The sequence below is a fragment of the Ctenopharyngodon idella genome, chromosome 10 (assembly GCF_019924925.1).
Source record: "Ctenopharyngodon idella isolate HZGC_01 chromosome 10, HZGC01, whole genome shotgun sequence".
NCBI lineage: Eukaryota > Metazoa > Chordata > Actinopteri > Cypriniformes > Xenocyprididae > Ctenopharyngodon > Ctenopharyngodon idella.
Window position 1 is genome coordinate 29,778,827 of NC_067229.1, and position 26,830 is coordinate 29,805,656.

The 26,830-nt window shown below is 38.6% G+C and overlaps 3 protein-coding genes and 1 long non-coding RNA gene across 6 annotated transcripts; 2 read left to right on the forward strand and 2 right to left on the reverse strand.

The window, feature by feature from the left end:
• Nucleotides 1-5,451: 5,451 nt before the first annotated feature.
• LOC127520410 (uncharacterized) lies at nucleotides 5,452-10,622 on the reverse strand. 2 transcript variants are annotated; one of them, XR_007932107.1, is made up of 3 exons: nucleotides 10,561-10,622; nucleotides 10,359-10,425; nucleotides 5,452-6,367 (listed from the first exon to the last, which is right to left on the reverse strand). It is a non-coding gene; the product is annotated as an uncharacterized LOC127520410 (long non-coding RNA). The 2 variants fall into 2 exon arrangements; XR_007932108.1 differs by lacking the exons at nucleotides 10,359-10,425; nucleotides 10,561-10,622 and adding an exon at nucleotides 7,945-8,075.
• Nucleotides 6,361-12,222, forward strand: LOC127520406 (chondroitin sulfate proteoglycan 4). Its single transcript, XM_051908447.1, has 4 exons — nucleotides 6,361-10,454; nucleotides 10,539-11,012; nucleotides 11,156-11,332; nucleotides 11,802-12,222. Exons 1-4 carry the CDS (start codon nucleotides 7,086-7,088, stop codon nucleotides 12,003-12,005), a joined length of 4,224 nt encoding a protein of 1,407 aa, XP_051764407.1. The 5' UTR covers nucleotides 6,361-7,085; the 3' UTR covers nucleotides 12,006-12,222.
• Nucleotides 12,223-12,239: 17 nt separating this feature from the next.
• Nucleotides 12,240-21,385, forward strand: LOC127520407 (chondroitin sulfate proteoglycan 4). Of its 2 annotated transcripts, XM_051908448.1 has the most exons (3): nucleotides 12,240-12,681; nucleotides 13,399-13,576; nucleotides 13,671-21,385. In XM_051908448.1, exons 1-3 carry the CDS (start codon nucleotides 12,466-12,468, stop codon nucleotides 15,749-15,751), a joined length of 2,475 nt encoding a protein of 824 aa, XP_051764408.1. In that variant the 5' UTR covers nucleotides 12,240-12,465; the 3' UTR covers nucleotides 15,752-21,385. The 2 variants fall into 2 exon arrangements, with proteins under 2 accessions (XP_051764408.1, XP_051764409.1); XM_051908449.1 differs by lacking the exons at nucleotides 12,240-12,681; nucleotides 13,399-13,576 and having other exon boundaries at nucleotides 13,655-21,385.
• A 153-nt stretch (nucleotides 21,386-21,538) lies between these two features.
• Nucleotides 21,539-26,170, reverse strand: snx18b (sorting nexin 18b). Its single transcript, XM_051908450.1, has 2 exons — nucleotides 24,494-26,170; nucleotides 21,539-22,265 (listed from the first exon to the last, which is right to left on the reverse strand). The coding sequence occupies exons 1-2, from the start codon at nucleotides 25,935-25,937 to the stop codon at nucleotides 22,018-22,020; spliced, it is 1,692 nt and encodes a 563-aa protein (XP_051764410.1). The 5' UTR covers nucleotides 25,938-26,170; the 3' UTR covers nucleotides 21,539-22,017.
• Nucleotides 26,171-26,830: the final 660 nt, after the last annotated feature.

Here is a 26,830-nt window from a genome sequence, read left to right on the forward strand (position 1 = left end):
ACTGTCACTTTTTGAACAATGTATGCATCCTTGCTGAATAAAATTATTTATTTATTAAATTTTTTTTTAAAACAAATTTTAATACTGCTTCCCTTGCAACAAGTATAAACATAGCCAACCACAACACATATTATTCTGTGAATTATTAGATGCCAAGAGCATGAAAGCATTGAAATTCAAGAAATACTCAAATCAACAAGCCTGTTTAGTTTAGTCATAAGAATATAATGAGATCTGAGCATAGCAAACCGTAAAAAAAAGTAAAACACACTTCTACTGTTGCATTAAAAAAAAAAAATCCAGTCAATGTCACAATATTTTTGCTAGGTGTTTGTGGTAATATTAAGGAATTTTAATGTTTAATTTTAAGGACACCACAGCTTTAGGGCAACCAAATGTTAAGTGACAACTCTGTGTTTATAAGTGGTTGAATTTCCTTTTTAAATGTACATCAAAGAGAACATATCAGTATTAGCAGGAGCATTTGCTGTCTGGTTTCAATTGTTTTGCCATTGCACAATCCCAGACTTTTCCAGAGTCCTGCTGTCTACGTACACTCCGGATACGGCCTGTCTCATGGCAGTCAGAGCTCAAAAAAAGTGGATTGTTATGCAATCTGGTGTCAGCCTACACCATGATCCACGAATGAAGTATGCATGTAGCCCAGTTACTCGGTCCAATGCTGACTTTTTCCATCCGCTACATATTGGAATAATTAGGAGTGTTTGGAGGGCCGACACTGATCTGTCAAATCAAAACTTGTGGGTTTTGGAGCAGTCTCAGGGATACTGCATATTTGGTAATTGCTGAAAAAGTAGGCTTTTTGGGAAGAAAAATGTGCACTGAACTACTTAATATCATGTACTCTTCCTTCTCGTTATGCAACCATTTCAGACTCAATAATGTGTTTGAAACAACCATATTTGCTCTTAAATCTTAGTGTTACTTGGTGTAAATATTTATATCTCATTACATTAAAGGTGTCATGACATGTTTTTTAATCATTATTTTAATATGTTCCTTGACGTTCACTTATAATGTTAATAAGGTTTTTGTACAAAAAAACAAAAACAAATATATATGCGGAAAAATGAATATTTTCAACCCTCATTCTGACCCTCTGTATGAAATTATCCATTTCAAAGGGGATCTATAATGCCCCTTTTACAAGATGTAATATAAGTCTCTGTTGTCCCCAGAATGTGTCTGTGAAGTTTCAGTTCAAAATACCCCACAGATCATTTATTATAGCTTGTCAAATTTGCAAATTTGGGTGTGAGTAAAAACACGCTGTTTTTGTGTGTCCCTTTAAATGCAAATGATGCAATCCTGGCCGCTTTCCAGAAGAGGGTGGAGCTTTAACAGCTCACGCTTCGGTTGCTCAACAACAAAACTGGAAAATCTCACGCAGCTAAAATGACGATTGTCAGTAACAGTGTTCAGCCTGCATTGTTCAAACCGGAGTCGGACTCTGATGGAGAGACTAAGAAAGAAGTTACAACTTTTAGAATGCAAATGGACGTTTCTGAACAGTTAGTAGATAAATTTATGTAGTTGCTGTGGAGTTGATTCAACTCATCGACTAGCATGTGCTGTCATGTTAATCTTTTGTGCAAATCCAGCGTGCTTTAAATGGACCCTCGTTTGTGAAGCAGTCCAATGTAAAGTGACGGCATGGTAACAACACTCTACTACAACAACTCTTCCTCTTCACTAAAGCAGCCCAACATGGCCTCACCTCAGGGGCAGGGTTTTCTGGTTAGTGATGTCACTAACCTGGGAAGAAGCTCGGTGTAGTCCCTACCAGCCATTTATTGTAGTCCTTAAACAAAGAATTCTTTTAAAGAAAATATCTCCCTTTACATTGTACTTGGAGCGTTGAAACTTTGCAGATGTTGTTTATGCTCTAACAGCAACATTACACACCAACTAAAGTTAAAAAAAGTAAAATCATAATCAACCACCCCTTTAAGGGCGGCTCCTTTAAGGCTTGTCAGTAAACGGCCAATGTTATGATTGGCTAATGTCATTGCATAGGAAACAGTATCAAAGGCCACTCGCTATTGCACGCGAGTAAGTGTTTTGAAAACATTATGTATAAACCGTCATTTACAGACAAAGCATTATGAAATCATTTACTTGCGGTTTGCAGTCAATGTCAGATTCAATACAGTTGGCTGCTTTATCTTTCAACAAAAGTTTCTTTGCAAACTCTCCATTACACTGTGCCTGGTTTACAAAACAAAATGCTCCGAACAAACATATAATCCTCCGAAACGTTCCGGGACACAATTAAAACAAACCATCCACTGGTTTCCAATGCTGGGATCCTTCTGAAGTCTGTACAGAGACACAAATGAGCTGTTTAAAATGGACGCTTCAAAGCGAACATTCTTTCACCATTCACCAAGCCTTTCTACCATTTGTCCTGTTGTCAACAGACTCAAGTGCGTGAAGTACGTCAGAAACTGAACATGCATCTGTATGCTGTAGACAGCGTCAGAGATTATAATGGCTTCTATTGGATTATGACGTGACACTCACATTCAGTGTAGGCAAGTGTCAGCTGTTAAGCAATTGAACGCCAGTGGGCGGGGCCTATGGTGCGACGACGTGTAACTATTCGTTGATCTCTGGAGGCAGTCATTTGCACATGTATTTGCCCATATAACGTCACAGATCCCTCAGTATCAAAACAAGCCATTTTTGGAACTGACGTTGTTTTAGGCTATGAAACTTGCAGGATGATTTAATGGTACAAATACCTCTTATAAGTCAAAAGATCAAGGCAAATTTAATTTCTCATGTCATGACCCCTTTAACTAATCATATAGTTTGTTAATTGTAAAACTTGTGTTGTTCAGAATGTTTCACTGGACACATATTTACGTTAGTCAAAATGATCCATATGTTTTTTCCTGATGTAGCAGCCATTCTCCACCTACCACAGCCAATTTAATGGCAGTAAACACATGGCCCAGAACACACTGCTCTATATCACAGGATACAGGCCTGGCTTGTGTTCGTTTTGAACAATTACGGACATTCAAAATTAAGTGAATCAGTCAACAGTTTCTCCAAACTGCCCCAGTGCTGACCAAGCTATGTTCTCTTCCCCTTCATTTGGATCCCGGCCACGTCACTGGCTCTCAAAAACAACAGGTTTTTAAAGCTTTGGCAATAACAAACATGTTTCCCTGTATGCTATTTATAAGAGTGTTAAGATGATTCAGTAGTGGAACAGAAAAAAAACAGAACTTTTATGTTTTTTTTCGTGTTAAAGAACAAGGCAAAACCCAGTCATATTAAAAGACAGCGGGGAACAGAGAAAATAGAGAGCCATTATTGGTTATTAGAAGTGTAAGGCAGCAGTTGGATGTGAGTCAGAAATTAACCAGTGACTAGGAGGAAATATGCCCCAGATAGTTAAAATGTGGGAGAAAAATGCTCCTTTAATAAATTCATCCTTTTTTAATGCGTTATCTAACATTTGCTTTTCTTGGCATATCTGCATATGGCTGGGTTCATTATGGGTTTATTGCCTGCTAGTGCTACAGCTACACAATCTGTATTCATTGTCTATGTTGCCTTATATAAAACTGTTGTATGGTATGCTACTTTCATATATCAAGCTACTTAGTGATATGATTCATATACTGTGGAATTATTCTAAAGGAGTAGAAGCTAAACTCTTAGAACACTTTTTATCCTATGTATTTAATACAACAGATCTTCAGATTGACTATTCATTTCAATTAACTGATTCAATAGAAGTATAAATAAAAATACACACTGTATGTATGTTTTTGTATGGTTAAAAGGAAAATAAAATGTATTGGTAAAAGTCAATTCCAGGAGCAAATACGAATACAAATAAAAACGTTATTTTCCAACATTGGTCTGAACATAAAACAGGCCTGAGGACAGCACAATCCTGTGAGGGAGAGATTCTAATATAGCCTTAGCAGTGATCTGTGATAATCATTGATTTCAGATTAAGATAAAATTAATGCTTTCGTTATTAACTCCACAAACACACAACATGATACTTAGGGAAGCTATGTAGCTCATCATGATAAAACAGTGTTAAGGGATGTTTTGATACTGTTGTGTGATTGCTCCCTCTAGTGGTCATTGTCAAAATAATTCGACGACTTTGACTTCTGCATATAAGGTAGTGCTAATATCAAACACACCAATAAACGCAAATATTGAATTGATGTTTATTTTGTAATAAACTTATATATTAAAATAGGCTAATAAGATTCCTATTCTTGTAGGCTATTTATAAAGGTATGATTATAAATGCTAATGTTTATAAATGTATGCTTTATTATATAACAACAATATAAATATGTAAAACATACTAAAAACAGAATGACAAAAGTGTGACTCTCGAAAATCGGCTTTAACATGATTATTGTGTTTCACTGTATTACTCGAGCTATCCTAAATTAACAGATCAAATAAGTATGACAAAAACGAGCCAGAACAGATTTTGTAATTTTAAGATTTCACTACGTTTCATTACATAATGAATAATTTGAGGATTCTGGTCAATTTTTAAGACCTTTCTCTCGTAATTGTGTCACCAGTAGGCTACTAGCTATATGAAAATACATAAAGGGAGGGGTAACCCGTCACACGCCCGTGACGTTATTTAGTGGACAGACTTGCAGGTACAGTGATTTAAAGTTAACCACCATGATTTAAGGTCGCACAATGGACGTACTTTGGGCAATATTAAATTAATAAGACATCACATTTGAACTGAAGTGCTATGAAACATGCGGATTCACATTGCCTTAGAGCAGAAGTTTTTGTGGAGCGTTTTTGTACTGCTCTCTTTGACTGGTGGACAAGCTTTCGGAGGTGAGTGTCATTAAACCCATGAAATTTATAGTATAATATAATATAATATAATATAATATAATATAATATAATATAATATAATGGGTCTTTAATCTCTAAAACAACACTTTTGTCGAATATGATTTTGTTGTGGTTTTCAGTCATTTGTACAATTTGACAATTCTGTTCAGATGGAACGATTTTTATACATGCAAACTACAGAAAAATCTAAATATTAAGTGGTAAACGGCACGTTAGAAGTAGTGACATGTAAGCAGTAATTAATACCTCACTGTACAAAGACACTTCTGCACATGTCTGAAATGGGATTAGATTTAATCCGATCTGTCCAAATTCATTTTGTTTACCTGCAGCATGAATGGAAGCGACCTCTCCCAGTCCAGTGTAACCTGCAGTGAAATGCATTTTAAAAACATCTTAACATTAATTGAAAGATATGACAATCTTTAATGTTTAAGCATTTAAAAAATATGATATTCATGACTTCTTAAATTCTTTTATGGGTGTATTTCTTCTCTATTGTAGTTATAGATATTTTATGTGGGTAAAAATATTTCATAGTTATGTAACAAGCACAACTTCTCCGTGATGTTTCTTCATGTGTTTATTGTTTGCTGCTACTGTGTGTCTCAGGACTAGTTTATACAGTAACCTGGACATACTTTTGCAATCTGTTCCTCATAGGTGGACAAATCAAATAATTACATATAATTCCCCGCCCCTACTAACTTGGTATTGTTAGCATTTTGAAGTAGAACAGTTCCTCAGTCATTGTTCTAATCCCTATTGACTCCTCTGACACAGTGCTCTAGAAATTAAGCTGTACTATTGTGCTCTTAAAAGGCATTCAGCACATTAAAATGCATTAATTGAATTCTGATAACACATTAGAGGGCTGCAGACACAACAGCACTTAGTCAAAACTGCTTTAGGCATAGAGCAGCAGCTGTCACAGAGCTGTTGAGGCCGATACAACTCTTAATTTTTTGGGGACAAAAGCAGCATCTAACTCAGATACATACAGTATATAGGAATAATTCACGCACATATGAGGACAGACAAAATTGGATGGAGTTAGGGGGAAGAAATTGTGTAATAATTTATGTTGTATCTCTCAAAAAGCAAGATATGTTTCACACCAAAAGTTATAGCTATTTGGACCTCTGTTTTCAGAACATCTTACCCTCTGAAATTTTGTTTTAAGGAATGTGTCCTTTGCCCTTACTGTTGTGAAGTGCAAAATGTGAAAAACATGTAATGTTTATGTATATGCTGTATTAAGCATATTATAAAACACAAATTACTTTATATATATATAAAATCCCAAATTCAAATTACTTTGCAGCTTCTTTCTATGGAGATGGTTTTGTGCATTTGAAAACAGTTGAGTTGTCTAGTCAGACATCTTTCCATGTACGGTTCCGAACCTCTGGAGCCAGTGGCCTGCTCTTCTTGGCAGCTGGAGAGACGGACTTCCTCTGGGTGGGGCTGCATTCTGGCAGAGTACAGGTGATTAATTAAAATGCATCAAATTCATGTCACTGAAAAGAGGTCTTCATATACAACACTGTATATCCAGTTTATTGTAACCATGTAATTTGATGCTTTGTAACACTTAATTGCATATTAATACCCTTACGTTACTTGTATTTATTCGCTAGAGTTTAACTGATGTAGATTCATGTGCAAAACAGAAAGAATGTTTTATTGTAAGAATGCTAAGAGATCATTGCGGTTTTTAATTGCTGTAAGAGACTGAGATTACATAGTGAAATATTGCAATTATTTTTAAATGAATCAGCTAAACTATGTTGGAATCTTGCAAATTAGTACTGCTTAACACAGATATTTTTTGCCCATGGGCAAAAACAAAAGGCAAGTGATTTCTTGTTGCTTCCAGACAGAAAAAGTCTGTTCGCTTCCACTTGCATGCTGTGCTAACAAGTCTTTTCATGCTAGGAATACTGACATGGTGACTCTGTTACCTGTAGTTTATGTAATAATTAGCTTTTTAAAGATGATTTCCTACATTACTGTTAAGAACTTCTGTCCATCCCTGTCAGGTGCGGATTGAGCTTGGATCTGGGGAACGGACTGTTCGTTCTGAGAAGGGTATCCCCTTGAATGATCTGACCTGGCATACAGTAGAACTTCAACATGACCATGACAACATCACACTGACTGTGGACAAAAACTCTATAACAGCTGTTAAGATGCCAGGACCTGACCTTGAACTGGAAATCCAAGATGGACTTTTTGTTGGTGGTGTTGGGGATCTGGAAAAACCCTACCTCTCAGCAGATAAAACGTCTTCTGGCTTTCGGGGATGTGTGGATGAGGTTCTGTTCAATGAGCATAACCTTCTATCCTCCCTTAGGCCTTACTCTGGATACAAAATGATTCATGAAGTGTCACTTGGTTGCAGTCCACAGTTTTCAGCCACTGTCAACAATTCCATAAGTTTTTTCAGCTCCAAAGCATACATGTCGCTGCCAGCATGGGACGTACACCAAGAGGGTGTATTTGAATGTGAACTGCATACAGTAAATTCAGAGGGGATCCTTTTATACAGCTCTGCAGGCCAAAGTGACTATATTGCCCTGGAGGTCCAAAAGGGTCACCTTGTTGCTATCCTTAAAATAGGTGCAACTAAGACAGTATTGCGTTCCTTGATGGTCATCAATGATGGGGCATGGCACATTTTGCGGCTCTATTTGTCTCCTTTGAATCTTCAGTTTACTCTGGGTTTGGAGATGCACAATTCTAGCTTTGGGATAAATGCCAGTGCACTACAGTTTACTGGGCCACTGTACCTAGGAGGGGTGGATATCAGCACTTACACAGAAGTCCGCAAGAATGGTTTGCTATCTATGGTAGGCAAGCGGATAGGAGGAGGGTCGTTTAAAGGCTGTCTTCGAAATATCAGAGTTAATTACCAAAGGATGGGCCTTCCAAAAGCATTGGTTACCAAGGATATTTCTGTTGGTTGTGAACCAGACAAACAGCTTGGACCCAGTACCACAAGTCCATCAATTATTACTATAGATTATGAAAATTTGACAGATGTCTTACCTGAGCTGGACAAGAAAAATGTCCTTTTACTTAAGGATTTGGAGGTTCTTGAAGGAGGACGAGCACCACTTGAGTCTAAACACATAAAGATTAACTTAGAGTTCCGTAAGCTTGGGATCCGACATTCGCAGATTATGTTTCACATTGAAGAGCAGCCGGTCCATGGGCAACTCCGACTGGATGTTGACCCTGATCTGGGTGAGAACACCTTCAGTATGCTGGACCTCTGGCATCGAAGGGTTATGTATGTCCATGGAGGATCTGAGGACCTGCATGATTTTTTCATGTTTTCCATCTTCACCAGCAGCAAAAAGGAAGTGCCTAGCTATCTCAGAGGGAACCGTCTACACAGATTTAACATCAGTATCACACCTGTCAATGATGCTCCTGAACTTAGCCTCCCTGAGGGCAGTCACTTCATTCTGCTTGAGCACTCAAGACGTCGTTTGAGCACAGATGTCCTTAGGGCCATCGACCCTGACACTAACTCCACAGACCTGATGTTCACAGTGCTTGGGAACCTGAATGCTGACTCAGGTTTTCTAGAAATAGAAGAACACCCAGGCCGAGCAGTGACCTCATTTTCCCTAAGCGATCTAGAGCAGGGTAAAGTGAGTTATGTCCACAAAGGTGTCAAGAACTCCAGAATGGTTATTAGGGTGAGTGATGGGGACAAAGTAAGCAACACTGTGGTATTCAGGATCATCGCTGTTCCCCTAGAATACAAGATTGCCAACAACACCGGAGTAGAGGTAACCCAAGGTGAAGCAACCTTTATTAGTAACAAACATCTTGCTGTGCAAGTGAATGTCCCTAAACAAGCAGTGGACATTCGCTATGACGTCACAGTGCCACCAATCTATGGTGAGCTGCAAAGGCTGCATTCAAGTGGGCAGTGGAAGCAAACAGGCACATTTACACAGAAACTTCTTGAAAAGGAGCGTCTTCGATATCTCAGCACTTTCCATGGTACGCAGCAAAGTAACGTCACTGACAGTTTAAAATGCAAAGTCACAGTCGGTTCAGTCATTACAGATGAGTTGTTGTTTTTGATTAGAGTACGCTGGATACGTTACAGAATCACTAGAAATAAGGTAGAGATAGATGGCGAACACAAAGTCACATTGACACCTCAAGAATTCCATGTTGTCACCAAGGGTGCAAGACTTTTGGAAAATGACCTTCACATTCGTTTGTTGACATTACCAAGGAGAGGACATCTTCTTCTCGATAATAAGATTTTAAAAAAGAACTCTACCTTTAGCCAAGATTACATTACTAAGCACAAATTGCAATATGAGCTCTTAGAAAGGCCAAAGGATGATACAAGGGACATGTTTCACTTTCAGGTATTCTCAAAATTTGCTATGTCAGGGATTCATGAGTTCAGAATCAGTATCAAAGCAGATATTCATTATATAATTTTAGGAAATCATGGACTTTCTCTCTTGGAAGGGGAGAGCAAGGTCATTACTAAGGCAATGCTTTTCTCAGAGACACCAAGCTCCAGAGTGGTACACTACACTGTCACCAGCAGCCCTAAACATGGGATACTGAAGAAAATAAACCTCTCTAATTCCTCTTCCAGCAATGACAGCATAATAGAGTTCACCAATCAGGACATTTTGGAGGAACGCATCTTGTATGTCCATGATGATAGTGAAACCACACATGATGCATTTACATTCCTAGCCTCTTTTGGCTCCCTGAAGAATAAAACCTCAGGCATGGAGGCCACATTTAATATTTCCATCCATCTTGTTAATGACGAGAAACCCGTACGTGTTGTGGATAAAGTTTTCCATGTGGTGCGTGATAGCCAGCGGTTACTCACACTGGAAGACTTGTGCTACCATGATGCTGACACAGACTTTGATGACAAAGATCTGCTTTATACCAGACGAAAGATCCCCATGGGTGAGCTAGTTCTGGTAAATGACACCACACACAAGCTTTATCAATTCCATCAGAAGGACTTGGAAGAGAAGAGAGTGCTGTTCATTCACAAAGGGGTGAGTTTTGGCCGCTTTGTCCTCTTCATATCAGATGGCAAGCACTATACATCAACACTACTTGAAGTGTCGGCCCAGGATCCATATGTTAAGGTGGCCAACAACACAGGTATTTTGGTCCAGAAAGGCCAGACAGCCATTTTAAGAGTTGCTAATTTCAGTATCTCCACTAATATGGATGTCAGGCATGATGAAGAAGTGGTCTTTGAGGTTTTTCTACCACCAAGCCATGGGACTCTTCAATGCAATGGTATTAAGGCAAATACTTTCACACAACATGACTTGAAGATGGGTCATATAATGTATCATCATGATGACAGCGAAACACTAGAGGACTTTTTTAACTTCACTAGTAAGGTGAAAGGCCTGCATCTGGATGTGAGTGTGGCAGTTAGGGTGTACCTTGAGAGTCATCAGCAGCCCCCGAGGGTCATTCACAATAACCCAATCTTGGTGGAGGAAGTAAAACCTGTCAAAATCAACAAGGAAGTTCTCCAGGTTAGTTTTGCTTTATTAAACTCATGTTCAATAACTTGGTTATGAAATGTAGACTATTTCATATGCTCATGTGATCTGTTTCAGGTTATTCATGAGGATAACAAACCTTATGAGATTGTGTATACTGTGAAGGTGGCACCCGCTCATGGTTTTCTGCGGATATCTATGGTAGAAGAAGATCATTACCATGGCAGTCAGGAGAATCCCATCCAAAGCTTTTCACAGGATGATATCAATAAAGGGCATATTCAGTATGTTCAAATAGAGCATGGATATGTTAATGACTCTTTCTCACTTGACGTAACTAATGGCGTTCTAACAATCCATGATCTTGTAGTCGTAGTGGATATTATCCCCTTGCACATCCCACTAGAGGTGTCCAATATGACCTTGATAGAGGGTTCTTCTAAAGCTCTCACTCAGGATATCATCAAAGTTGTCAACCAACACTTTCATGGACTCCAAATCTTCTATCTTGTAATCGATGGGCCTCATCACGGCCGGATTGAACACTCAAGGATCCCTGGTGTTCCCATTCCTTCTTTCACAAGGGCTCAAGTGAGTTATTTTCACTCTCTTCACTTGTTTACTTTGTTCCTCTCTGCACTTCAGCACTGTTTTAGGAAATATATTTCTGTATGTGTACTAATCTTTATAATAAATGTTGTTAAAGAACAGCATTGTATACTTTTTTGCCACAGGCTGAACAGGGGTTCATATTCTATGTTCATGATGGAAGTGAGACCATGGCTGATAATTTTACAGTGGTGGCCAATGATACAGATATCCGGAAGCAAAGCCTGCCTTTTGTGATTTATGTCAATATAACTCCCATAAATGATGAATCTCCAGTTGTAACTGTCAACAGGATCCTCAAGGTGAGTTTCCCCCCCCTGAAACTAATTTGTATTCTACACTATAAAGATAACTGGATTGCACTTACTAACCCTTTCTCATCTATGTAGACAGTATTTGTGAACTTAAATAGTTTACTTAAATGGTTTAATTAAATTATATAAAAACAAAAATAAAATGCACACACACACAAAGTAAAGCATGACTGCGACCTTGGTGATTTCATCTCCTTACCACGGACCCAACAAATTTGTGCACTAGCACTAAAATTTGACTAATCATGGAAAGATTATTTTAAAGAACATTGGTTAAACCAGCATAAACTGTGAGGACTAGTCTTCAGATGCCCACTTTCACCAGCAGGAGGCTCAGTAATCACATTCTGAAATGGTTTCTGCTATAAAATATATAAATATTGTTTCTAGTGAAAAATGTTAAACCTCACTTGACAAAGCATGACCAAAACTGACAACATCATATTTCTTTTATTAGGTGTGGGAAGGTTCTGTGACAGAGATAACCACTGAAGACCTCAGTGCTGAGGATCCAGATTCTCCTCCTGAGAGCCTAGAGTTTATCATCACTCCACCAAGTAATGGGCATCTAGCCCTGAAGAGTGCCCCCTCCAGGCCTGTTCTGAACTTCACCCAAGAGCATATTAATCATGGCCAGCTGGTGTTTGTACATAGTGGTTAGTTTACATTTTAAAGTGCCTTTCAGAACTGCCCATAAGATTTGATAAGCCATTTTGCTTGATCTCTCAGTAGGTTTGCGGTATTTATGTTTCGACAGGTGCCTTGTCAGGAGGATTTCACTTTCAAGTCAATGATGGCGTGAACTTTGCTCCAAGGAGAATATTCAGTGTCACTGCCCAATCACTGGTCATCAGCTTAGAAAAAAATCAAGAACTCAAAGTTTTCCCAGGTTCGATTTTATTGTGCTTTAAAGAAACCATTTTTAGCATTTATTCTTTTTTGTCACTCAAACTCATGGTAGTGCAAATTGTGGTTACACTTTTTAGTATGAAGAGGTTAGTAAGGGTGTCTTTCACATGAAGAGATAGGTTAGCCAAAGGACAATATGCTGTAGCAGATTGCAGCAGCTGGACTGGGTTGTAGGAAGTGAAGCTCAGACTAGCCTATTCGTTGAAACAGTAATGGTTCAGAAAGGATTTATTCTTTGTATCCTTTCCACAGGTTCTTCAAAGTTAATTTCTGAAGATGAGCTGCTGATAATCACAAATGACTATGATGATATTTATGGGAATCGCACCATCACCTACACCGTGACCTCGCCTCCAAAATTTGGCAGCATAATGTGGAAACAAGCAGAAAATTCCACACAAGAAATCTCCTCCTTCACCCAAAACATGGTATTTATTAAATCTGCTTCTGAGTTTATTTCAAATGCATACTTCTTTTAAGAAATATGTGTGGAAGTGTTTTTCAGTTCCAGAGAAGAATTGGTGCAGGATAGGTGCATCGCCAAGACAAAAGCAAATTATTTTTCAGCTAGTGTATTCTGTATTCAAGGTTTGACATTTCAGGGAGTAGCAAATGCTCTACTATGCATTTAAGTATGCTTTTGTCAAAATAAAATTTAATGTAACATTGTAATACCTATATATATATATATATATATATATATATATATGTAACAGAATAATATAAAGTTGTAATTTGGTAATGTATTGTGGTATTGCAAGTTTGCAACATGGGCAAACAACTTAAGCAAGTCTACACATGATTGCCTCATGTCACTGTCATGACATCACCACCAGCCTATATCTGCTGCCACACATTTATTTTTTTTGGCATCACAATGTTTGTGAGGGCTGTAACAAATTTAGAATTTAATTTCACTCTCTTGCATGTTAGCTGAGCCAACCATTTTAGGGAAATTCTAAAAAAAATTCTAAAACACTCTTCAACATAATTAGCTTATCTAAATATTCAAAATGTAAATATGAACATAATTAAGAAGAAAATAATGCAAATATGTGATAACAAATATGTGAAATGTGATATTAAATAGCATTACTGTGATCATTCTAACTTAAAAATAAGCTTAATAACCTCTAATATTTTAGGTGAAAGAACGTGCTGTGCTGTATGCACAGACTAAACCTGTTGCCTGGAGTGCTACAGATTCCTTCACCTTCAATGCATCATGCCCCCCAGCATCCCTCCAAGCTTACATCTTTAATATCCACATCTCTTATGAAAATATTGGCCCGGAGCATAGGAGTGCACTCTGTACAAATACTGGTAATGCTTTCTGACTTCTCATGATGTTTATTTGAAAAACAAATTTAACACAATATATTGTCTTTACACTAACTACTTCATATTCATTATTCAGGGGCTGTTGTCGCTGAGGGTAGTAGTGTTCTCATAGATAAATCAAAATTGGATGCCTCCAACCTTTTGGGAAAATTAGATGAAGCGGAACGTCATTTCTATGAAGTCTGGTACGAAATCACATCTCCACCCCTCCACGGTACAATTGTTGTAGGTGAAAAGAACCTGACACATGAAAGACTAAAGTTCTCCCAATTCAACCTCCATAAGCATGGAATTATTTATGTACATGATGACTCTGAGACCACTCATGATAACTTCACATTTGACGTGTGGCTAAACCCCAAAGGAAAGCTTGCTCAACGACCCCAGAATGCAGACTATGTAGTATCAGAAATATTTAATATTACTGTGACCCCTGTTAATGACCGGCCTCCTGTGCTCAAGACGGGATCCCCTAGACTCAAAGTGGTCAAAGGGGACACTGTGACTTTGGACCCTGAGAACCTTTATGTAGAGGACCAAGACACTCCACCTGAGGAGCTTTATTATACAGTAATCAGCAAGCCCAAAAATGGCTTCCTTGCTTTGGAGGGTCAACTCAATAAGTCTGCTATCACTTTCACCCAGGCTGATGTAAATCATGGAAGGGTGCACTTTGTACAAAAGGGGGAACCTTCATCAGGGGTCATCTACTTCAGTATAACTGATGGATTCCACAGACCACTCTACAAGCTCTTTAGCATAGAGGTAGAGAATATCACCATCAGTGTGGTCAACAACACCGGACTGACTCTGTTGCAAGGTCAGACCACAGTGACTCTGACATTCGAACATCTGGCTGCAGTGACCAATGAGAAAGATGCATTCATTAAGTATTTAGTTACAGGCCCACCAAGGCATGGGAGTGTCATGGTTATGGAAAAGCCGGTCACATACTTTGACCAAGAGGACCTGCACACTGGCAGATTATTTTATAACATGACTGACCTGTCGTCCTCTCAAGACAGCTTTGAGTTCACAGTCTTCACATCTGAGAGTAACCTGACCAACCAGGTAGTAAACATCACAGTCAGGCCACTGATCCACCTTGGAGAGCATGTCAGGATCCCAGATGGCATCCCAGTGAAGCTAAGAAAGGATGTCCTTGATGCAACGGAATTGGCCTCCCTTAGTGCTAGCGATCCCATCTTTGAAATTCTTGAGCCGCCGAAACATGGCAAGCTAGTCAAAGTCACATTTGACCTTGGAGGAGCCTCTCACTCGGTGGAGTCCTTCACGTTCAGGGATGTGGAACAAGGTAGAGTTGCCATAGAGGAAAACATCAATTTCCAAACCATTAATGGAAACACAACAGCGGCCAGGTACAATGTCACAGCAGTCCATCCACTTAATGACTCATTTGTTTTCCTTTTGAAGGCATCCAATGTTCAGCCTGCCATGGGCGAATTTGTGTATTTAGTATTACCTTTTGACCCCATAACAGGGAAGCATATACTTTCAGAGCCGACCAAGTTGCCGACTTACAACAGAACAACAAATGCTATGTCACCCATGTACCCTCCATCTCACTTAGATCCAACAACAAGACCACACAGGACTGCTTCAAAGCTGAAACCCCGAAACCGCTGGGGGAACCACACACGAAGCAGATCAACAGTTCCTCATGTGCCCCGTACCACGATGGGCAAGTTGGACCCCTCCCCAAAAAATACTTTAGTGAGGATGGAGTCTTTACCAAGACCTGCATCTGATCCCCTGCTCATCATCCTGCCACTTCTCGCCTGTCTCCTGCTGATTGTCATTCTTGTGGTTCTCATTCTTGTCTTCAGGCACCGCAGGGAAAAGCGGGCCCATCCGGCAATGATACAGGATCTGACTGGGAACCCTGGTGAAGATATTTTAGCCAGAGGCCCATATCTGGGTCAGCCTGAGAGAAGTCTTGCTGTTCCTTCAGTTATAGTGACCCCACTCACTCCAAGCTGTCCTGGCAGCCCTGTTTTAGAGGAAGTACATGACGCAGCCTTGGTGCCAGCTGTGTCTCCATTTCTCCTTTGCACATGGAGTCCACTTGACCCCGATTCTGCCCAGCAGTGTTCACCAGCAACACCACCCCTTAAACAAAACCAGTACTGGGTTTGACTCAACTCTTTTTATCACTTCCAGATGTTGCTTGAACAAATTTTGTGAACTATCATTGTGCATGACCATCATCAGAGCCAACTCTTGCATTACTGGCTGAGGAAAGTATGTTTGCAAGTTTCATACCATAAACTGAGAAACTTGAATATCTACTTATACTATTGTCACCATTTGGATTTTAACCTTGTAGACTGAAGGTCTCTTGGCTTAGTGTCAAGGGAAAATTCGCCAAATAACTCATTTTAACATGTTTATTTTTAATGTTAGTCCAATTTTTGTCCTGCCACAGCTTAGATCTTTTTGTAGTTTTGATGATTTTTACTTAAAAAACACAGATGGGCACCAAATCTTTGTTATTACAAGGTCAGAATATTTTGCAGTTATATTTACCATTATACTCTGCCAGAAAAAAATGAGCAAAAATTGTACCTTTAGCTTGTCACTGGGGCGGTACCCTCTTTGTACTTCTGTGCAGTACCCTCACAATTTTGTACCTTCTCTAACACTATTAGCACACTGAGGTACTAATATGCATCCTTTTGGGGTACATAAGATACAAAGTGCACCTTTGAGGGTACTACCTCAGTGACAAGCTATGGGTATTTGCATATTTTTCAAGCTACAGATAGAATGAATGAACATGGTTAATTCAGTTCAGTGACTGCAGTATAAATCGAATGTTATAAATTTAGATCCTTTGCCACATTTTAGAAGAGAAACAACACAAGCTAATATACACAATGCTGCAGACAAAAGCAACAGGTAAATGCCGTTAACATTAGCTTTCTGTATGTTTATGTGCCATTAACTTTAGCTTTCTGTATGTTAGATCGTGGAGTAAGTATATGTAAACTGTGAGTTTACACAGCTTTTTAAAAATGTTGGATGCCAGTGTTTCGTATGGCATGTTTTTGGCTAATCAATGTACATTTACATCACTGGTAGTTCCTATTTTGCTGGGTTAGACCCTATTCTGAAGTGTAGGAGCTAATGTAGTCCCCCCAAAAGGTGTTCCTAGAACTAAAATCATTCCCACTTCCTGCGGTGAAAATACTTCAAAAAGCAGGTACTTTAGCCAGAAGTTTCTCTGGTGCGAAAGCCCCTAATACTTTATTGTTTTAAGTCATTGCAGTGAACTCTGACGTGTCGACAAATCATTTGCAAACTATTATAGTAAATTCATAGTTTATATATTGTAGTCTCTACATTGTTAATATATTAATAGGCTATATACAAATAGTGAGTCCTTCATTCACTATCACTGTAATTAACCTATTACCTATTAATTAATTAAGTGATTACTGTTTAAAGGTACACTATGTAACTTTTTTGTTCAAGGTTATCTCTCCGGTTATCCGGATGACCTCGTCTCCAGTAGGCTCATCGTAGGGCTCCACAATTAATCGCATTTAAATCGCACGCGATTTGGCAAAGGCTGCGATTATTTCATGCGTAGCTTGTCAGCTGTACGGCTCTGTGATCAGTAGTAAATGCTTCTCCATCTGAAAGCCAGAGGGCGCTCTCACGCAGAAACTGCAAATATGCCCTGCCGCTGAAGTAGATAACACGCGTCATTCCAGGAAAACCCTATGGGCATCATACTATCGCTGTAGCTGAATAAACAGAAGATTGAAATGCTTTGATTGATTAAACATGACTAATAAACACGCGACTGCCTTATTCTGTATGAGAAGCCACATCATCTTAGAGAAGGATGATGGACTAATGGTCCGATTATTCGTGCAGCCCTAGCTCATCGGCCTGTCAGCTTCACCAGTGTCTCCATCTTTGGTGGTGGTATCTTCGTCGGGTGTCCCTAGGGTGCACTCCATCAAGTCATCGTCTCCACCATGGCTTCTCCCGTCTTCGACTCCGCCCTGGGGCCTCGTTCTCCCTGGTCTCTGGACCACCACCTGGCTCCCACCTTTTACTCCTCCATGGACAGTTTTATGTCCTCCCTCCTCAGTTGGACTCTCCTATGGCGCGAGAACGCACCTTCCCATGAGGGGGCGAACTTATCTGTTTCCCTCCTTCATTGTGTTTTTGATTCAGTCCTGTGACCTAGGCTGTGTCCGAAATCGCCCCCTATACCCTTAAATAGGGCACTATTTGAGGGGACAGCCATTTGTAGTGGTGTCCGAAACCATAGTGGACGATGTTGAGTGCACTCATTCAATCCCACAATGCACCGCAATAAAGAGTGTACAACCGATGCACGCTCAGCGGCTAGAAAATACCTATAATGCATTGTGAGAGTCACGCGCTGAATGAATTCCCGTGTCTCGCCAGGAGATGGCGCCCGCAGCTGAATCAATCATCCATGAATTTTCCAAACCGCGCTGGTCTAGCATTATCATACAGGTATACATTCCTTTTTAATTGATCATTAAATCGTTTAAAAGGTTTGAACATGCTAGTTCAACATAAATATTCATTACTACTGGAGCTGCCAGTTTGCTACATTTCAAAAGATTATTAAACAGCAGCACAAACTATGCGAAATCGGCAGCCCTTCCTGTGCACTCGGTGTCCGAATTCACTCACTTGTTTCATTCACTCCTTCAAGTGGACTATATTAGTGGAGTAATGTAGGGAATAGTGAATGAGGGTATAGGGGGCGATTTCGAACACAGAACTAGTTTCCCTCTGTCTGATATATTATTATAGTCACCTGTGTCATGTTAATTAAGTCATTAGTCCCGTTGTTTGCTCTGTGTACTTAAGCCTTCTGTTCTCCCTTAGTCTTTGTCCGTTCTCGTTTATAGTAGCCTTCTAGTATTATTCCTCGTCGTGAGAGCTTCTAAGTACCATGTTACATAACAGTGGCTCTGTGCTGGAATTTGTTTTCAAGGAAGTATAGTGTCTATTAATGGGTAAAACTCCAGCAACGTCTTCAGCTAGTCAGCTTTAGATCCTTTCCATCCAAACTGGTGATATCTCTTAAGCCTAGTAATGAATGTTTTATGAGCAGTAGAACAAACATATTCATCCACACAGTCACGCAGAGCTGAAGCACAACCAAAGCAATGTTTTTCTGCTAAGTGCATGCAATTTTGTTTCTTAACCGCCAGAGGGCCAAAAGTTACATAGTTTACCTTTAAATAGCTCATAAAAATAGTTATATAATGTTAACTGCTTTGTTAAATTATTAACCATAGAAATGATACAGTACAGTACATGGTACAGTATTTTTAAACCAGTAGTAAAGGAGTTGTTAATGGCTATTAGGAGTAAATAGTTCTCACATTAGATTAGGTCACGGAAAATGAGAAAATGTCATTAAGTGCTTTAAACCAACCTTAATAAAGGTACTGTATATGAGATCCCTTAACCCTATCTCCAAAGCTAAACATAACCACTTAAAAAAAAAATCAAAATCAAATTAAAATAACATAATGCTGTCAATGTCAATACTTTATGTTTTTGTGTCTATGAAAGCAAATGTACGTGTGGTAATAAAATACTCATGAGATCACGTTAAAATACATCAGTTAGGATGATTGTTACAAAGCATAAAAACATCTAATTCTTTACATATGAGCTAATTAAACAATTACAGCGTCAATGAATTAACAACTCACTATTTGTACTTAATATATTAACAATGTAGAGACTACAAATACATAAATTAATAATTAGCTATAAACTAATAGTTTGCAAATGATTTGTAAGTACTTTATTACTGTATACTTATGTGTTAGCAATTTTTTAATTATTATAAAGTGCAAGATATAGGATAACTACTACTACAGTAACCAATTTTTTTTTTTCACATTTCCTCTAAATGGTTTTCAAAAACAAACAAACAAACAAAAAAACACTATAGAACTACAGTAGTATGCTTATGTGTAATTGCTGTAGACAGTCTGTCAGAATGGCATGAAACTGAGGAGAGAACTGAAACTATTCAGACGTACATTATAAAAGAAGTGTCTAAATTTAGAATACTAAGCTGACCACAAAAACAGATCCACCCTCAGTAATATCGCACCACAAATTTTACATTCCTGATAAGCAAGATAGAATTAGCAGGCTATACAACAGAAAAGTGATGCTATTGTAAGAAGGGGAATAGTTACCTTGACACTCCATTATGCCTAGTGTGCTTCAATGATTAATATTCTTCAAACACACATCTCTAATTTTTGTTTTTGTTTTATTTTATTGTTTTGAAGTGAACAACCATCTGTGTTTGATGTTTTGTAATGCCTAGAACTTACAATGTTCTTCAGGTTTATGAATGTTTATGTGTGTATTTATGTCTTTGTGACTGAGAAAAAGTATCTCTGGGTTAGATACACTAATGTAAAAATGATTGTTCTTATTGTATGAATGTATATTCTAATAAAATCATTGCTTTTTCTATAATCCTTTGGACAGTTTTAACTGGAATATTTATGATTCATATATAACATATAAGTGTAGCGATGCACTGCATCACATTACTCAATGTCTTTATAGAAACATTCATAAAAACACAACTGAGCAGTGAGCAGTGCAGTGTAGTGAAGTTTTCTCCTTTGTGTTGTTTTATGCACAATATATGTGGGCTTGTTAGTGATCGGGGTGTGGAAATGAATTCTTCATGATTAAGGACCTGAGTATGTGAACAGAGAAGCAGGCAGTGTGTGGAAAGAGAAGCCTAACTTTAGCTCTTATAAATAATTCAAATGCAGTGAGAGATTGACTGCTCCGGACAGCTCTGGTTTTTCCTCTTAGTAAGCACAAAAACTAATGGTGGTACGATCTCCTTCAAGAGGTCATTTGACTGGAGCTCTGAGGCCTGAACATGCTAATCTTCCTTGATGGTTGTTTATTTTCCCACTTTTCTTTCATTCTTTTTAAGTGGTTCTTAACCCATTTAGGGGATGGACCACCTAACAAGTAAAACAAAAACTGTGGAATACATAATAATCCAAATCTCATGTGGGGGTCTCCTTGGTCATCTTTTTAACCAATCCTGTCTTTAGACAGTTTACTTTTGTTCTTCTTTGAAATGAACTAAGACTGCTACTGATACTGAATCTACATAAGCCAACCATTTGCAAGCGAAGAATTTCGAATGAACATCTTCTTATATTGACACATAACACTGTTATCAAAATGAGAAAACAATTTGTCATAAAATTTGTTTACACAATAAGTTATGTGTTTTATTACACAATTAATTGTTATTAACCGATGATTAATTGGTTGATTAATTCAGTGTTAGTGCTTTTTGGCCATTATATATTTTTTATTAAGGACTTTTTTTTTTGTATTTTTGTATTTTAAACCATGCAATAACCACTGGGAATCTTTCACGGACCACCAGTGGTCCAGAGTTTGAGATCAGCTCTATTTTTGAAGTTTCACTTCAATTTTTCTTGCTCATACACCTGTTAAACGGTCTTGATAACAATCAGATCACTTAAATATGTCCACTAAGCTCTCATTTACTGTAAACTAACTAAAATCCTGTTGTAACATGGGAGAAAAAGTCTAAACTGAATAATGGAAGTGCTGGTAAACTAGTACAGTGAGTGATCCTCTCTGTCTTGTCTGGAATGTCCTTTAGATAAAGAGGGTTTCAGCACATGTTTTCTAGGTCATTGTTTCTTTGCACTTCTCCTCCAGGGCTGAGAAACTGTGTCTCGTCTTTCGCTTGCAAGCTCTTAATGTAAAACAGACACAGGCCTCTCCCTTAGATCAGATTAGATAAAGGTTAATAACAAAGTGAGAGTAAAACTTGCACAGACAGAGAAGGATCATAAACAACCATAATTGACAGACCAACACACTAAGATATTCAAATGTATAATGTATCTTTATATCTGTAATAGAAGACTGTTCAAAAGACAAATGCCTTCAAATCTACACTTATTTAGCATCACCACAGGTCATAGTCCATGGAATGAGTCCATACCGGTACAGAGAGCATATCAGTACAGGCACACAATTACAAATAAGTAATCTATGTTGTTTATTTCGACTAAGCCGATTAAAATGTAAACTTAAAATTGTGGTTATGTTGCGAGGGTTTCAGGAAAACTGAAACCAATTTTGACCGTTATGTATAATCAGATTATATAGGATTTTACTCAATAATAATGAAGTCTACATTTTAAGGACCATTGTCAATTTCTGGCACACGTTTTCATCATTATTTTTGTTTGTAACTCAAAGCCACCCCAAACACTCCTACAAGACAGTAACTATATTTTCATGAATCAATAATAAAAAGGATGCTTATTTGTGTTTCATTTCAGTTCTGGCCATTTGATTTCCTAAGCCTGATCATACATGTCCAGGGCTTCCTCCAACTTGCCTGTGATTTTTTGAAAGAAGCTGATCTGCTGCTGTAAGAAATGCTGCATCTGCGCCTTGAAATCACGCACACGTACGCGATGAAAGTGCTGGATCTCAGCTAGCGTAGCGCAGGAGATGATGTTGCAGCGGTCATTGATGCCTCCACCTGCAGTGCCATCTTTTTCCTCCCCATGTTTCTGGCTCTCCTTGGCCTTAGTGAGGGCTCCTGAAGAAAGACAGAGGACGGAAAAGAACAAGGAAAGCGACGGTTCAGTTAAAAGTCTATAACACACAATCACATCTGCAAAAACACACACATGCACTCTGAGAGCTTTCCATTTTGAACACATTAAAATGCAAGCTCAGACCAGTCATGGCTTTTGATTTAAGGCTTACAGCTCTCTTTGGAATTTCTCAAGGAGAAATCAATATTCCCTGTGCACTATATGTCAACTTAAAATGAACTCTTACTTTATTTTGTAAATTCATATTCCTGGTCTTATTGCATATGATTCATCAGTGCATTAGTATTACAAATGTTTGTCATTGGAATCTTGTATCAAAATGTAGTAACTTTTTCTTCAAAACAATTTTCCTTTTTCAGCTGATTTCATGAATACCTTTTACTTTTTATCCCCCCTCCCCTCTAACCTGGCTCCATTTTGGTATGTAACCCATACTTTTCATAATCCAATCAATTCCAGATGGATAAAATCCTGACCTACGTTTTTTTTTCATATGGAAGCTTGTTTCCACCACGGAATTAAAAAAAGAAGAAGATCATTGTGACTTTTTATCTCACAATTCTGACTTTTTTCTCACAATTGCATGATATCAAGTCAGAATTGTGAGTTATAAAGTCAGAATTGCGTGATATAAAGTCGCAATTGTGAGTTTTAAAATCAGAATTGTGTGATATAAAGTTGCAATTGCGTGTTATAAAGTCAGAATTGTATGATATAAAGTTGTAATTGCGTGTTATAAAGTCAGAATTGCGTGATATGAAGTCGCAATTGCGTGTTATAAATTCAGAAATGCGTGATACAATTCTGACTTTTTCTCAGAATTGCAAGTTTATATCTCACAATTCTTACTATAACTACATGTCGCAATTCTGACTCTTCTCAGAATTGCATGATAAAAAGTTGCAATTGTGAGTTATAGTCAGAATTGCGTGATATAAAGTCGCAGTTGCGTGTTATAAAGTTAGAATTGCGAGATACAATTCTGACTTTTTCTTGCAATTCCGACTTTTTCTCATAATTGCAAGTTTATATCTCACAATTCTTACTATAACTCAATTGCAAGTTTACATCTCGCAATTCTGACTTTTTTTCTCAGAATTGCATGATATAGTCACAATTGTGAGTTATATAGTCAGAATTGCTAGATATAAACTCACAATTCTGAGAAAAAAGTCAGAATTGTGCAATTGCAACTTTATATCATGCTATTTTGACTTAACTCACAATTGCGACTTTAAATCATGAAATTCTGTGAGAAAAGTCAGAATTGTGAGATAAAAAGGTGCAATTACCTTTTTATTTTTTATTCAGTGGCGGAAACAAGCTTCCGTAGTTTCACTATGGTGTCTGATTACGGAAGTAGAATAAGTTGTGAACATCGTTTCACATTGACTTTACTTATACAATCACATATATTACATCAAAGTTTAGTTAGGGGATGTGTTTTTACATCCAAGGAATCAGAATAACTACATCTGTGAGTTAAACTGTGAGTCACTGTGGTGTAAGCATTCAGTGCTACCCTGTGCTGGGGCCCTATGCTTAGGATTAGAGCCTTCCACACAAAAGCTTTCCCAGTATCAGATGTTTTATGAAAACAAGCAGTTTCTCATACAAAACCGCATTAACAATTTGCGTCATAAAAAAACAAGAAATATGATACTACAGAAAAGAATGACTCAAGTCAATTTAATTTAACAATAAAGAAAAAAATAGATCAGTCAGAGGTATACACTTCCCCCACTAAAGGGATGTGAGAATTACAGCAGGGTTGGCTTCATTTCACCATACCAACACACATCTCAAGCTGCAAGAACTAGCAGGGCCCATATGCTCTTTCTCTTGCACCAGGGAGAAATCAGGACATGTCATTTGAAATACTGCCGAGAGCCTGTTGCTATGTTCCATTTGCTATAAGGTATAAAAAGTTAATAAACTAAAAAGCGCACCATTTTACATGAGCAGCTTGCCTTCGCTCAAACACCATCCATCCATTTAAGTATAAATAAGATACTTTTTTTTAGTTTCATCAAATAGCGATTTACCTTACTGATTTAATTTTCCATTCAAATAATAACCTGACACTGGATAGTGTCTTAAAGCTGATGGCATGCACATAAACTAATGACCTACTGACCTATATCCACATTTTATGGCATGCCATTCTGACAAGTGGTATTTGAGCAAACACATGAGAAAAATTCCAAACCTTTCTGAACATGGATAATGTCTGGAAAGTTTGCAAGGTGTCCCTGGTAGATCGCTAAAAGATCAGAAATTGGCTCCAAATCCTGACGAGGCTGCTCTGCAAAGTAATCCCCAATGGTCTCATAGACTTCTCCAGTGTGTGCCATGGCCTTGTTTAATGGAATTGAGTATACTTGCTGGTCAAATTCAAAGGCCTGACTTAAAAGTCTGAAAGCCTGTCCAACTCTCTGATATTCCTTTTTAAAACCAGTGATCTGCTTTCTGGCAAATTCGTTAATAGTGACGTTGACCTGTATGAGGTTTTCGTCCATTTTTTTGGTGAACGTTTTGAAACCATCTATGTTGCTTTCCACCTCTTGTAAGTCAAGCGGTAAAGCTGGAGGACAGATAGTGAGGAAGAAGTTAGCGCCGACTAAGTCGTCCTTCTCTGCTTTTCGCTTGCCTTGCTTCCAGGCCTTTTCGTCGTTGCTGCTGCAGGTGAGGAAATGCTGGAAAACGTCACACTTGGATAAAATAGGATGACTAGTCATGTGATTCATCCACCATATTAAACCTTTCCTCCTCTTAGAAATAAAATCCTCTTCAAATCGACCTGTGGCTTGTTTTTCTGGCAAGTGAGGGACCGAAATGACAGGGAACTTTTCTACAAGTCGAGCATAAAGCCAGTCAAAGTGCTTGTATCTTCTATTCACCTGGCTTTGAGTATGACTAGGTGTGAGTCCATAGGACATATAGCTCTTCATGCCTTTGAATTTGGTCTGTTTTGTAGGGTCATCGATAATGCAAGTGAATGGATATGGGTTATCTTGCCATTCTGGACCGTACTGACCCATAACCACAAATATTTTGTCTCCATCTCTGACCAAACCTGAAGCTTCACCCAAAACGAAAGCCTCACCGCCTGACTTTACAAAGGTTGAAAACCTATTGAGATTTTTTCCAACTGTTCCTGTGCTTTTGGACTGTTGCCCACTACCACGTCGAGAAGCAGAAGTGCTTGTGCTGGTATATCCCGTTTGAGTATTCCCACGTTTTTCAGGTGTTCCTCCGTGTTCCTCCGAGGTGACACTGTCATCCCAGTCATCATCCCAATCCTCGTCGCTTCCTTGGCTCGTCTGAAAACTATGTCGCTGTTGCTGAAGGTGTCCCTGGTAAACAGCGGAATGAGTGGGTGTCGACTCGTTTGAGGTGTCCCTCCTCTGAGGACTTTGGTAGTAATAGTCCTGACTAGCGGATGTCCCGTTATCATGTAGTGATGTGTCAGTCCTCATAATCTCCACGTATGATGCAGGGAAGAGCCCCGTCTCACCTCTGCTGTTCGTGCCCTCCAACCAACCATCGACAACCTCTTCACTACACAAAGTTAGAAGTTCGTTCTCTGTCACAGATATCTCGCCGGGATTTTCAGAGATAAAGTCGTATAAAGCTCTCGCTCTGAGCGCCATAGTTGTGTGGAAACGCTTTGTAAACTCAGTTTCCAAAGTTACAATACACTCTCCGCGCCGTTCCGTTAAATCAACCTCTTCAGGAATTTACGGTCTCTGCTTTCTACCAAAACACGTCGAAAACTTTTGAAAACATTATCCTGTGAAAACAGTTTAAATTCCTCTCAGAGGGTATTGAAAAAGTGGGTTTTGTGTACGCCTGCCTCTCTTCGCTGAATGCGCTCTGCGGTCCAGGGCAGAATAATCGAGGGTGGAGCCAATCAGAATAATCAGCCTGGGGCAAAGAATAAACCCCAGTACCCCCGTATACAAGTCACTGTGTCCAATTATCAGCCAACTTTAATATAGCCTAGGTCTAATCTTAAATAGACACACTACCTATGAAAAGTACATGAAAAATACTACTTCTACTTGTCTAACATGCATGTGAATTTCTGCAGTTTACGCAGAGATTTTTATTCACTTTTACAGAATGTACTGATTAGGCTGTGTTTATACCAGGAAGCAGATTAACCTGAGAGCTTCAGATACATTGTGTGCCACTATCATTTTATTGCACTGTGCTACATGGCCTGTTCACCCAAATGAGTATTATTGTTTCAATTTCTTCAGAACTTTTTATACATAAACATGATGCAATAGGCCTGTGTTACTATAACATTATAAGTAGAAAAACACAAAAACTTTGCATTTTGAAAGAAGCTAGCATTCCTGAGCATGACGCGTTTCTATGGACATATCTCAGATTACACACAACACGGTTATGCTGTCACTCTCCTTGAAGAATAGTGTGTTACTTTAACCAGCAGAGGTCACTATCAAACAAATATCTGGCACCGTAAGTTCCTTGTCACGTGATGTAAAAGAACCCGTAGCCTTACAGATACGATGTC